This window comes from Coregonus lavaretus (assembly GCF_964263955.1).
Source record: "Coregonus lavaretus genome assembly, chromosome: 14".
Lineage (NCBI taxonomy): Eukaryota > Metazoa > Chordata > Actinopteri > Salmoniformes > Salmonidae > Coregonus > Coregonus lavaretus.
Window position 1 is genome coordinate 45,991,610 of NC_140001.1, and position 13,391 is coordinate 46,005,000.

The window sequence follows — 13,391 nt, forward strand, 5'->3', positions numbered from 1 at the left end:
CTCCATGCTCTGGACACTACGCTGACAGACACAGCAAACCTTCTTGCCACAGCTCGCATTGATGTGCCATCCTGGATGAGCTGCACTACCTGAGCCACTTGTGTGGGTTGTAGACTCCGTCTCATGCTACCACTAGAGTGAAAGCACCGGCAGAATTCAAAAGTGACCAAAACATCAGCCAGGAAGCATAAGAACTGAGAAGTGGTCTGTGGTCACCACCTGCAAAACCAGTCCTTTATTGGGGGTGTCTTGCTAATTGCCTATAATTTCCACCTGTTGTCTATTCCATTTGCACAACAGCATGTGACATTTATTGTCAATCAGTGTTGCTTCCTAAGTGGACAGTTTGATTTCACAGAAGTGTGATTGACTTGGAGTTACATTGTGTTGTTTAAGTGTTCCCTTTATTTATTTGAGCAGTGTATATGAAACACAGGAAAATCACGTTTTTGACTGCGCTGGGCCTTTAAAGGAATACAACACTCAAAAACTATACCTTTTTGCATTTTGTTCATTAGTCCACTGCTAATGCAATCCCCAGAAAGGGTGCATGTCAGCAGTCAAGTTTTCAAGATGGAGCACTTTCAATATAGAGCAAAAACTGTTTTTATGTATTCACAACAAAACATTGAGAAATGTGTTGTTCTGTCCCCCTAGGATCCTCAGTCAGCCATTCCAAAGGGCACTCTTTTGGCCATCCTTATAACTGGAATTACTTATGTGGCAGTGACGGTTTCTACTGGTAATCATTATCTTTATAAAGTGAACATGAAGTTACAGTAGCAAGACGAGAACACTTTAAAATTAATAAAAATTCCACAGTTATTTAATTGAAGATTCAAGTTAGTATTCTCATCCTTTCTTACAGGATCTTGTATTCTTAGAGACGCTACTGGCGATCACAATGATACCTCCAGTGTCAGTGACTTGAACTGCACGGATGCTGCCTGCACACTGGGTTATGACTTCTCGATTTGTAAGGAAGGAGGCTGCAAATTTGGGCTTATGAACGATTTCCAAGTATGTCTGGGCCTGGGGTAATGGGTAGGATTATCTTAACATTGACACTAACATACACCTACAATAATGCTTAACCTCACATTATGTAACAACGTTTAGCCAGATAGCCTACAACTTAAAGTGATAGTTCACCCAAACTACAACATTGCATATTGGTTTCCTTACCCTGTAAGCAGTTTTTGGTTTTGTTTACCTGGTCGCTGTCAGGAAGGAAACCAATATGTAATTTTGTAATTTAGGTGAACCATCCCTTTAAAATAGTATCACGCGTTATAACCCCCACCCCGATTCTGATTGTCATTCTAGCTACAGGTAGAAGCAGGTCTCCTACCTCTGCTGAAAGTTGACCTCTAGTCTAGCACAACGCTCTGCTTGGATATTTTCAGATATGCTTTTTTCCAAAAGGAATTCTGAGTGAATTCTTTAAAATAGTAATCACCTGGTATAGAGCCTTATAAAAGAGATGGTAACCTTATATGATACTTTAACACCATGGTAGTTGTTTGATGTGGAGTGCTGAGAGTTTGATATGGGTTAGTGTTGTGCAATTTAGTGATAAAATGGGCTGCAAATAATTATTCAGTTTCTCATGGCAGTTCAGAAGCTGCATTTCCCTCACTATGCTATTCTCCTTCCTGCTTTCCTTTATGACAATAGATGTAGGGGCTCGCAGTGTTAGTTAGTGGTAAACAATGGGAGCTGGGATAATAGTGCTTGTGTTGTGAGTCACAAGGCATTCTCTAGGTCTTGAATGAGACCATTGACAGCCACCACTGCGCGTAGGCACCCACCCTCTTTGTGACACTGATATCAGAGGCAAGTGGTACAGGGTTGCCCAGTACCAAAGCCAAGTGCACTTACATGGCATTACTGACAAAGGCACTTGTCCATTGGTTTGCACAGCAGACATAGAGTTGAACAATACACCTTGCTGTTGTTGTTTTCCCCCCCCGATGAATACACACTGCAAGCCTTTTACAAAGTGGTCATGGTTAGCATTAACCTTTCTGTGTTTTCCGACATACTCATATACCTTGAGGTGTTTTGCCATGACTTTGCATGGCTTTCTCCCCACTACCACTAATGGCTTAGCACCCCTATGGTATGTATAATACCCCTCTAAAACATTACCTTTGTTTTTGCATTTCAATCTTTTCAATAGCTATAGTTTAATCTCAGTTCATGAGAGAATGTGTGTGTTGCCTGATACCATTGAAGGTGCCAACCAGTGAAGTAACGTCTAGGCTTGTTGTCGGCTAGGTCATGAGTTTGGTGTCTGGGTTTGGACCTCTGATCACTGCTGGTATCTTCTCGGCCACGCTGTCATCAGCCCTGGCCTCTCTCGTCAGTGCCCCCAAAGTCTTTCAGGTGAGAACCCTCCTTCAGTATTTGTTATGGTTCGAATATTTTCGAGGAGTACATTTTTAGGACTGGTTTCCCAGACACAGATTGGGCCTGGACTAAAAAGCATGCCAATGGAGAATATACAGTATATACAGTGGGGAAAAAAAGTATTTAGTCAGCCACCAATTGTGCAAGTTCTCCCACTGAAAAAGATGAGAGAGGCCTGTAATTTTCATCATAGGTACACGTCAACTATGACAGACAAATTGATTTAAAAAAATCCAGATAATCACATTGTAGGATTTTTAATGAATTTATTTGCAAATTATGGTGGAAAATAAGTATTTGGTCACCTAAAAACAAGCAAGATTTCTGGCTCTCACAGACCTGTAACTTCTTCTTTAAGAGGCTCCTCTGTCCTTCACTCGTTACCTGTATTAATGGCACCTGTTTGAACTTGTTATCAGTATAAAAGACACCTGTCCACAACCTCAAACAGTCACACTCCAAACTCCACTATGGCCAAGACCAAAGAGCTGTCAAAGGACACCAGAAACAAAATTGTAGACCTGCACCAGGCTGGGAAGACTGAATCTGCAATAGGTAAGCAGCTTGGTTTGAAGAAATCAACTGTGGGAGAAATTATTAGGAAATGGAAGACATACAAGACCACTGATAATCTCCCTCGATCTGGGGCTCCACGCAAGATCTCACCCCGTGGGGTCAAAATGATCACAAGAACGGTGAGCAAAAATCCCAGAACCACACGGGGGGACCTAGTGAATGACCTGCAGAGAGCTGGGACCAAAGTAACAAAGCCTACCATCAGTAACACACTACGCCGCCAGGGACTCAAATCCTGCAGTGCCAGACGTGTCCCCCTGCTTAAGCCAGTACATGTCCAGGCCCGTCTGAAGTTTGCTAGAGTGCATTTGGATGATCCAGAAGAGGATTGGGAGAATGTCATATGGTCAGATGAAACCAAAATATAACTTTTTGGTAAAAAATCAACTCGTCGTGTTTGAAGGACAAAGAATGCTGAGTTGCATCCAAAGAACACTATACCTACTGTGAAGCATGGGGGTGGAAACATCATGCTTTGGGGCTGTTTTTCTGCAAAGGGACCAGGACGACTAATCCGTGTAAAGGAAAGAATGAATGGGGCCATGTATCGTGAGATTTTGAGTGAAAACCTCCTTCCACCAGCAAGGGCATTGAAGATGAAACGTGGCTGGGTCTTTCAGCATGACAATGATCCCAAACACACCGCCCGGGCAACGAAGGAGTGGCTTCGTAAGAAGCATTTCAAGGTCCTGGAGTGGCCTAGCCAGTCTCCAGATCTCAACCCCATAGAAAATCTTTGGAGGGAGTTGAAAGTCCGTGTTGCCCAGCGACAGCCCCAAAACATCACTGCTCTAGAGGAGATCTGCATGGAGGAATGGGCCAAAATACCAGCAACAGTGTGTGAAAACCTTGTGAAGACTTACAGAAAACGTTTGACCTGTGTCATTGCCAACAAAGGGTATATAACAAAGTATTGAGAAACTTTTGTTATTGACCAAATACTTATTTTCCACCATAATTTGCAAATCAATTCATTAAAAATCCTACAATGTGATTTTCTGGATTTTCTTTCCTCATTTTGTCTGTCATAGTTGACGTGTACCTATGATGAAAATTACAGGCCTCTCTCATCTTTTTAAGTGGGAGAACTTGCACAATTGGTGGCTGACTAAATACTTTTCTTCCCCACTGTACATTTGTTCATATGGGCAGAATATTGTAAAAAATAAATATATAAAAATGTGACGGCTGGCTGGTGGCTCCGTAATCAATAAGCTCCCAGTTGCATTTTTTCGATATGAAAAGGAGACGATAATATGACTGGCCTGCACTGCACATAGGGAAGTGTCCAGATGACTGTGAGCTGATTGACCAGTAGGCTAAATATGAATGTTCTGAAAGCTTAATTCTAATCAATCATGAATACAATAACAAACCCATTGCCCCTTTATGGAGCATCAGTGGGACACAAGTCTTGCTGAGTCTATGAGATAGTGCACTATTAACGGCAGCACCGCTTTATCAAATGTTCATATTGATATTTTAGGCCATGCCGTAAAAACAGTTTTCATGGGCACACAAATCCAAATTCGAATGCTTTAACCGAAACTTGCGTGGTTCTTCAATAGGCTATGGATAGGCTAATATACCTGCTTGTTAGATGCGCATTTGGTATCCAGCTGTTTAGTTAGGCCTAGTGGTATTGTCGACTATCATCAGCTGATCCAGGAAATATTTTTCTGAATGACAGTCAAGTGACAAACAGCTGTTGTGAGATAGCATGCGATGCAAAAACAGTTATGTTGATTATCCGCTTGATTTACAGCAGGGTCTACAAGATGTAACAGAGAAAGCATCAAGGTAATGAGTTAATGTTTTCATGTGTTTCTGTGCGTCGGATTGGACACAGAAGGCTATTGTGTGCAATTGTGTAAGATAACCTAGGCAAACACCCAACGGTATTTTCCTTTCTATCACTCAGGACATTTAATGACAACAAATGAGTAGCCTAGTGGGCTTGTAAACAGTGAATTTGAATGATGTAAATAATGATAATGATGATGGTGAGAGCCCAATAACAGATGGACTCCGATCCCTTTAATCATAGAGGCTATTGTTACTTTGTGTCTCTAAAATCACAATGTTACCATTGCTATTGTCATGTGACAAAGAGTCTTTTTAAAATTGAAATGACCAAATGTCGGCCTTTTTCGCATGAACTGTTTATTTTCATAAATTCGGTAGCCTATGCTAAAATATTATATTCTGCCCGTAGCCTAAAGAACAGCTACATGATTTAATGAAAAGCAGCAAATAAACACAACATTGTTTCACATTCTTTAATAAAAGACTGTTCAACAGAAACAGGCAATAGGCTACAGCTCGCTACACAGTAGGCCTACAAGGAAACTCAATATATCTCGACGACCTTGAGTGTACAGGCGTCTGTACGCAGCGTAGTACCTTCCACAAAAAGTTTTGCTTGACAAAAAGACACGTAAGCGGCTTAATCTGTGTCCGGGAAACCACCCCTTTATTTTAGACATTATTTTAGATATAAAATATTATGTCAGAAACAAGTATACGGTATGTCCTGTCAATTTAATTGGATGTTAGACCTTTCCCCCTTTATATGCTTGGATTTGGTATTTCAATGTGTATGTGTGGCTGTTTAGGCTTTGTGCAAGGACAACATCTACCCAGGCCTCCATGTCTTTGCTAAGGGATATGGAAAGAACAATGAACCTCTACGGGGCTACGTCCTCACCTTCTGTATTGGTCTGGCCTTCATTCTTATTGGTAGGTTTTTTGTACATTATTGAGCATTATGGGTGATGAAGTCATTCTAGTTTCAAACAAACAGATTACTACAGTGTACAAAATGCTTAAAAAGATTCACTTAATTCTCTCCCTGTCACTACTGTATCAGTCTATTTATAGTTTTATTTGTGATTTCTCCCCTTAGCTGAGCTGAATGTCATCGCTCCCATCATTTCAAACTTCTTTCTGGCCTCATATGCCTTGATAAATTTCTCTGTGTTCCATGCGTCTCTGGCCAACTCTCCAGGTAAGGATTGGATTTGATGTACTCTCCGATATACTCACTGTCTTTTCATTCAAATTAATCATAGCCCTTTACACTCGTACCCATATACGGGTTGAAAATGGCAGATTTGACTGATAAAACCTAAATTGGAATGCAGCGGCTGTGCAGTAACATGCTATACATGACGTCAGAGCTCTCCCACTGGGCACCAACTGGTTGAATCAACGTTGTTTCAACGTAATTTGTTAACGTATTGTGACGTGGACTCTACGTGGAAAATATATTGGATTAAAAAAAGTAATCAACTTGTTTTGGGGGCGAAATTTCAACCACAGGATTATGTCATTATGGTAACCAAATTTCAACATAGACAAACCTTGTGTAAAATATGTTGAATTTGTAACTTTCAGATCTTCAACATTATATCCACTATCAGAAAAAAACAATAGGCTGGGAAGCACCTCCTACTGGATAATGTATCTATCTACAGCTACCCTTTTGTTTCCCATTCAGGCTTTTAACCAAGCCCAGCCCTGCTTAGCTATGATGTTTGTCACTGATTATTACCAATGTACTATCATGAGAATAATTGTTGAGAGATCTCCAGTTAAAAACTAAATAGATTCACTGTTGCTATCGAAGTCATTGCAAAGGGTAGGTTTAACAGAGCAAATTAACCAATGGGTTTCAAGCTCTGGTTGATTAAAATGTAATGATATTTAGTGATATTCAATTGTGTTTGGTTGTCAACTACATTTTTATTTCTACATTGTTTGCTAAACTGATATCAGACACAAATTAATGCCAGAATTACATGAAAAACAATCAATTTATTACAGGTGGGGGTCAAAACAGGTGGCGTTCTACCCTGAATGACGGGTCGCCACTGGCTCAGATGCAACTATCCAAGCAGTAGATTCAGCTCCTTTAAATGCTGATACTTAATTGGGTTGTCAAATCAAATCAAATCAAATTGTATTTGTCACAAGCGCCAAATAAAACAGGTGTAGACCTTACAGTGAAATGCTTAATTACAAGCCCTTAACCAACAATGCAGTTTTAAGAAAGAATACCACAATTTAAAAAATTAAAAATAATACAAAATAAAAGTTACAAATAATTAAAGAGCAGCAGTAAAAATAACAATAGCGAGGCTATATACAGGGGGTACCGGTACCGAGTCAATGTGCGGGGGCACCGGTTAGTCGAGGTAATTGAGGTAATATGTACATGTAGGTAGAGTTATTAAAGTGACTATGCATAGATAATGAACAGAGAGTAGCAGCAGGTGTTCCTTTTGTCCAGGTGTGAAAGGGCAGTGTGGAGCGCAATAGAGATTGCATCATCTGTGGATCCGTTGGGGCGGTATGCAAATTGGAGTGGGTTTCGGGTTTCTGGGATAATGGTGTTGATGTGAGCCATGACCAGCCTTTCAAAGCACTTCATGGCTACAGATGTGAGCGCTACGGGTCGGTAGTCATTTAGGCAGGTTACCTTAGTGTTCTTGGGCACAGGGACTATGGTGGTCTGCTTGAAACATGTTGGTATTACAGACTCAGACAGGGAGAGGTTGAAATTGTCAGTGAAGTCACTTGCCAGTTGGTCAGCGCATGCTCGGAGTACACGTCCTGGTAATCTCAGTATATATACACCTGTTCTGAAAGGCCCCAGAGTCTGCAACACCACTAAGCAAGGGGCACCACCAAGCAAGCGGCACCATGAAGACCAAGGAGCTCTCCAAACAGGTCAGGGACAAAGTTGTGGAGAAGTACAGATCAGGGTTGGGTTATAAAAAAATATCTGAAACTTTGAACATCCCACGGAGCACCATTAAATCCATTATTAAAAAATGGAAAGAATATGGCACCACAACAAACCTGCCAAGAGAGGGCCGCCCACCAAAACTCACGGACCAGGCAAGGAGGGCATTAATCAGAGAGGCAACAAAGAGACCAAAGATAACCCTGAAGGAGCCGCTAAGCTCCACAGCAGAGATTTTAAGCCGTACACTCCACAGAGCTGGGCTTTACGAAAGAGTGGCCAGAAAAAAGCCATTGCTTAAAGAAAGAAATAAGCAAACACGTTTGGTGTTCGCCAAAAGCCATGTGGGAGACTCCCCAAACATATGGAAGAAGGTACTCTGGTCAGAGGAGACTAAAATTGAGCTTTTTGGCCATCAAGGAAAACGCAATGTCTGGTGCAAACTCAACACCTCTCATCACACCGAGAACACCATCCCCACAGTGATGCATGGTGGTGGCAGCATCATGCTGTGGATATGTTTTTCATCGGCAGGGACTGGGAAACTGGTTAGAATTGAAGGAATGATGGATGGCACTAAATACAGGGAAATTCTTGAGGGAAACCTGTTTCAGTCTTCCAGAGATTTGAGACTTTTTTTGTGCTTTTAGATGGTTAAAAGCACATTGATAACCAGTGGCATATATTCATGGATGCCAAGGGAAGCCTCCAAAAAAAAAATACCATGAAAAATATATATATAAAAACCATTTTGCTTTCCTCTCTCTCTGTTTCATAATTTTTGCAAGAGGCTGAATGTATCTCACCGGAGAAAGCATTCGAGCGAGAGAAACAGCGCCCCCCTGTCTCTGTATGTGTAGGCCATCTATCTGATGCTGTCTGGTCCAAAAGAGTTTGACATTGTTGCCACCTGTAGCATTGAATGCAAGGGAAGCCAGCGAGCATTTGGTCTCCCTTGATAAAAAAAGTATAAAATAATAGCCAATCAGCATTGAGCTAAACTGAGTGAGCTCAACTGTGAATGGTCCTGGCGCACCAAAAAAAGTGTTAAGGGCAGACAGTTTGGACTTGGCGTCAATCCTTTCAAATTGCATTGTGAGCATATGTCATTGACAGAAACAACTTGAATTGTTGCATCTCATTGTGTTGTTGTTTTCCGGTGGTTAGCTAGCTAGCTAAAATTGTCCCTTTCCTAAATTAACCATGGATAGAGATAGCGATTTGGACTTGTGGTTTTATTTAATTCTCTGTACTGGCCAATGATTATAACAGCAATTCTGATCCAACCATTAATGAATGCATTGTTCCCCTGGCCTGAGAGGATGGAAGGCTAATGTTAACTAGCTAATGTTGCCCATGAAAGGAAGTTAGGCTAGCGAGCGAACATTTTAGCCAGGTAGCCTAGAGTGATAGACCATGTCGTCAACATGAAAGAGAGGAGGATGGCATTGGCGTTTCTCTACAAGTAGGGTCAGTCAACATGGTTTTTCTACTTGCACGAATGCACACACACACAGAAATCAAAAACATGGATAGCCACATCATATTTAGCTTACATTGACTGAACTAAATTGTTTTTGGTATCTTTTAGTTGTCACTGTATTAGACTAAGCATAGGTGATTTGATGATGTTGAAATGTTGAAGTTGAAATGGTGCTGGAATAGTGGAGGCAGCTCCTGTTTTCTTTGCGACTTGAGGTAACTCTCCGTGGTTTTAAATCAACAGTTGTTTAGTGATACGAAAATGTCGGAAACATTAACTTGCTTGACCATGCTGTAGGTCATGTAACTGTTTGTTACATGCAATATGCTTTGTGGACTTCACCGGACAGAGGTTGCTCTCTGGTTTGGTGAAGAAACAAAGGTGTGGTTGATTTTACCAACGCACCGGTACTGGTGATAACACGAAATTCAACTAACTTTTGGCTGTCTTTTTGAGTGAGTGAATATAGGTTGTAATTGTATTGACCAAAGTCTCAACCAAATATTACCCAATCATATCCACGTTGAAATTATGTGGTGTGCCCAGTGGTCTGGCTCTTCTTTTCACAGCACCTTATGGGTTTTGACTGACAGCCATTCTGAATTTGAGCACCTCGTGCGACAAGAAGTTGCCCCCATCTCTCCCGCTAATTAGGCAACTTTTGCAATTTCTTTGTTGTCTGAGTGAGGGAAATGCTGTAAATTAAGAGGACTATGAATTTTGCTAAACACCCATGAGTCCAAATGTGCACTTCACATTTTCATATCATAAAACTCAAGTCATATACAGTGTCAACGTTAATGATCACTATGTTTGGGCGTCATACCCTGGGTTGTTTTGAACAGAATGAGCCTATGTTTGTCTATTGTGAAGAAAGTTCGCCGCGGCACACACATCTGAAAAATTGCATTGTGTAAGCTTAACATTGTAATATCGTATTTTATAACTTAGCTAGTCATGTTGGCAATGGAACAAGCTTTCAAATTATGCCCAACTGACCCAGATTACGATTTATAATGGACCGTTCTTGGATTGCGTAAACAACAACAGTAATTGTGTTATGGCGGGGATGCAGGGTTGTGTTCCAAACAAAATAACTACAAGCATGCTTGCTGTAGATACTCAACGGCATATCTAGGAGTGTTCAAAAAGGCAACTTATAGTTAAAGACTCTTCTTTGAGTCATAAAAGGCATTAAAATTACTTAGGAACTGTGCACATTTTGGAGAGGTGTTTGGCCACTTGGCGACACTAGTTAGTCCTCTTACTCGAACCCTTCTTATCATATTACTGAATATATCCAGAGTATTTTCAAATTTCGTTATCAACAACTGCGGTGAAAAGTACAATAAATGTAAAATGCACATAAAATCAACAGTGTAATGTTTGGATTCATCAGGTGAACTGTTGTGTCTTCACCTTTGGTCTAATAATTTTCCCATTATCTCCAAACTGTTCCCTTTCAATTGCTACAATGGTTATGCATTTCATATTTCTTCTTTAAGAAACATTTCAATTTAGCCCTATCCATATAGGCCAATTCCCATGAGTGTAAAAGGTTAAACGACTTTCTAACTCTAATGTTGTTACACACTGATGTCACTACATATATATTCCCAAACATGTACAGTACCAGTCAAAAGTTTGGACACACCTACTCATTCAAGGGTTTTTCTTTATTTTTACTATTTTTTACATTGTAGAATAATAGTGAAGACATCAAAACTATGAAATAACACATATGGAATCATGTAATAACCAAAAAGGTGTTAAACAAATCAAAAATATATTTTATATTTGAGATTCTTCAAATAGCCACCCTTTGCCTTCATGACAGCTTTGCACACTCTTGGCATTCTCTCTCTTGTTGGCTGCTTTTCCTTCACTCTGCCGTCCGACTCATCCCAAGCCATCTCAATTGGGTTGAGGTCGGGGGATTGTGGAGGCCAGGTCATCTGATGCAGCACTCCATCACTCCTTCTTGGTAAAATAGCCCTTACACAGCCTGGAGGTGGGTTGGGTCATTGTCCTGTTGAAAAACAATTGATAGTCCCACTAAGCCCAAACCAGATGGGATGGCGTATCGCTGCAGAATGATGTGTAGCCATGCTGGTTAAGTGTGCCTTGAATTCTAAATAGATCACAGACAGTGTCACCAGCAAAGCACCCCCACACCATAACACCTCCTCTTCCATGCTTTACGGTGGGAACTACACATGCAGAGATCATCCGTTCACCCACACCGCATCTCACAAAGACATGGCGGTTTGAACCAAAAATCTCAAATTTGGACTCCAGACCAAAGGACAACTTTCCACCGGTCTAATGTCCATTGCTCGTGTTTCTTGGCCCAAGCAGGTCTCTTCTTCTTATTGGTGTCCTTTAGTAGTGGTTTCTTTGCAGCAATTCGACCATGAAGGCCTGATTCACACAGTCCCCTCTGAACAGTTGATGTTAAGTTGTGTCTGTTACTTGAACTCTGTGAAGCATTTATTTGGGCTGCAATTTCTGAGGCTGGTAACTGTAATGTACTTATCCTCTGCAGCAGAGGTAACTCTGGGTCTTCCATTCCTGTGGCGGTCCTCATGAGAGCCAGTTTCATCATAGTGCTTGATGGTTTTTGCGACTGCACTTGAAGAAACCTTCAAAGTTCTTGAAATGTTCTGTATTGACTGACCTTCATGTCTTAAAGTAGTGATGGACTGTCGTTTCTCTTTGCTTATTTGAGCTGTTCTTGCCTTAATATGGACTTGGTCTTTTACCAAATAGGGCTATCTTCTGTATACCCCCCCCCCCCCCACCACCACCTTGTCACAACACAACTGATTGGTTCAAACGCATTAAGAAGGAAAGAGATTCCACAAATTAACTTTTAAGAAGGCACACCTGTTAATTGAAATGCATTCCAGGTGACTATCTCATGAGGCTGGTTGAGAGAATGCCAAGAGTATGCAAAGCTATCATCAAGGCAAAGGGTGGCTATTTGAAGAATCTCAAATATAAAACACTTTTTTGGTACTACATGATTCCACGTATGTTATTTCATAGTTTTGATGTCTTCACTATTATTCTACAATGTAAAAAATAAAGAAAAATAAAGAAAAACCCTTGAATGAGTTGGTGTGTCCAAACCTTTGACTGGTAGTTTATATTTATATATTTTATCAATATGAATTTATTCTGTTATTTGTAATGTTTTGTTCTACCATACATTGTGCTCTCTCCCTTCTAAACAGGATGGCGGCCAAGCTTCAAATATTTCAATAAGTGGGTCTCGCTGGCTGGAGCTGTGCTTTGTTGTGCTGTCATGTTTGTTGTAAACTGGTGGGCCGCCCTTATGACCAATATCATTGTCTTGGCACTCTATATATATGTCAGCTATAAGAAACCAGGTAAACGGTCCTCTTCTCACATCGTATTTGAGTGTATCTGGGACAGAAAACTATGGCCAGTCTTTTCTCTTGGCTGTCTGTCTTTATCATACACACATATTATAATACTAAATGTATTTTCACTATATTCTAGTGTTGATGTCGGCTGTTGTTACACTTCTTTTCAACAGTCATCTCTAATCTGTTATTTTATTGTATTTTCACTTCATTCTTTTTTCATTTTTCATTTTATTCTCGCACAGATGTTAACTGGGGCTCCTCCACTCAAGCCTTGATCTATAACCATGCCCTGACACACTGCCTCCTTCTCACTGGTGTAGAGGACCACATCAAAAACTTCAGGTAGCACAGCAGCCGGACCTTTAGAGGAGCATCAGTGTACCTGTTACACATCATACTGCATACTACTAAAAAATACCCACGTACTATGAAATGAACCTTGCACCTTGACGTTGTGTACTTCAGCAACAACATTCAATGTTCAAAATCAGGGTCCATTTATACCAAGTGTCTCAGGGCAAGTGTACTGATCTAGGATCAGGTCCCCCTGTCCATTCATTAAAATCTAAAATGCAAATTCAGGATCTTAAATTACTCTTTATCTTAAATTACTCTTTTTTATTTAAGTTTTTATTGATTTAAACAAAAACTATACATCGTACAATGCTCCACAATATGTGAAAGTCTATATCTAGGTCTTGTGCTTCCAAATGAGTGGTATTATATAGTGGATGGTTAGCGGTGTTATGGTGCGTGCGTAACAGAGCTAAGTGGGAATTTA

At 40.6% G+C, this 13,391-nt stretch overlaps 1 protein-coding gene across 1 annotated transcript in view; it reads left to right on the forward strand.

The window, feature by feature from the left end:
• Positions 1 to 13,391, forward strand: part of LOC311141677 (solute carrier family 12 member 2) — a gene marked incomplete at its 5' end in the record, with an annotated part of 33,497 nt that overhangs the window by 8,540 nt on the left and 11,566 nt on the right. The window contains 7 exons of the mRNA XM_084177083.1: positions 658 to 742; positions 869 to 1,020; positions 2,281 to 2,388; positions 5,604 to 5,727; positions 5,894 to 5,995; positions 12,455 to 12,610; positions 12,853 to 12,952. Of these exons, the coding sequence (XP_084033209.1) occupies positions 658 to 742; positions 869 to 1,020; positions 2,281 to 2,388; positions 5,604 to 5,727; positions 5,894 to 5,995; positions 12,455 to 12,610; positions 12,853 to 12,952 (827 nt within the window). The remainder of the gene's footprint in view (positions 1 to 657; positions 743 to 868; positions 1,021 to 2,280; positions 2,389 to 5,603; positions 5,728 to 5,893; positions 5,996 to 12,454; positions 12,611 to 12,852; positions 12,953 to 13,391) is intronic.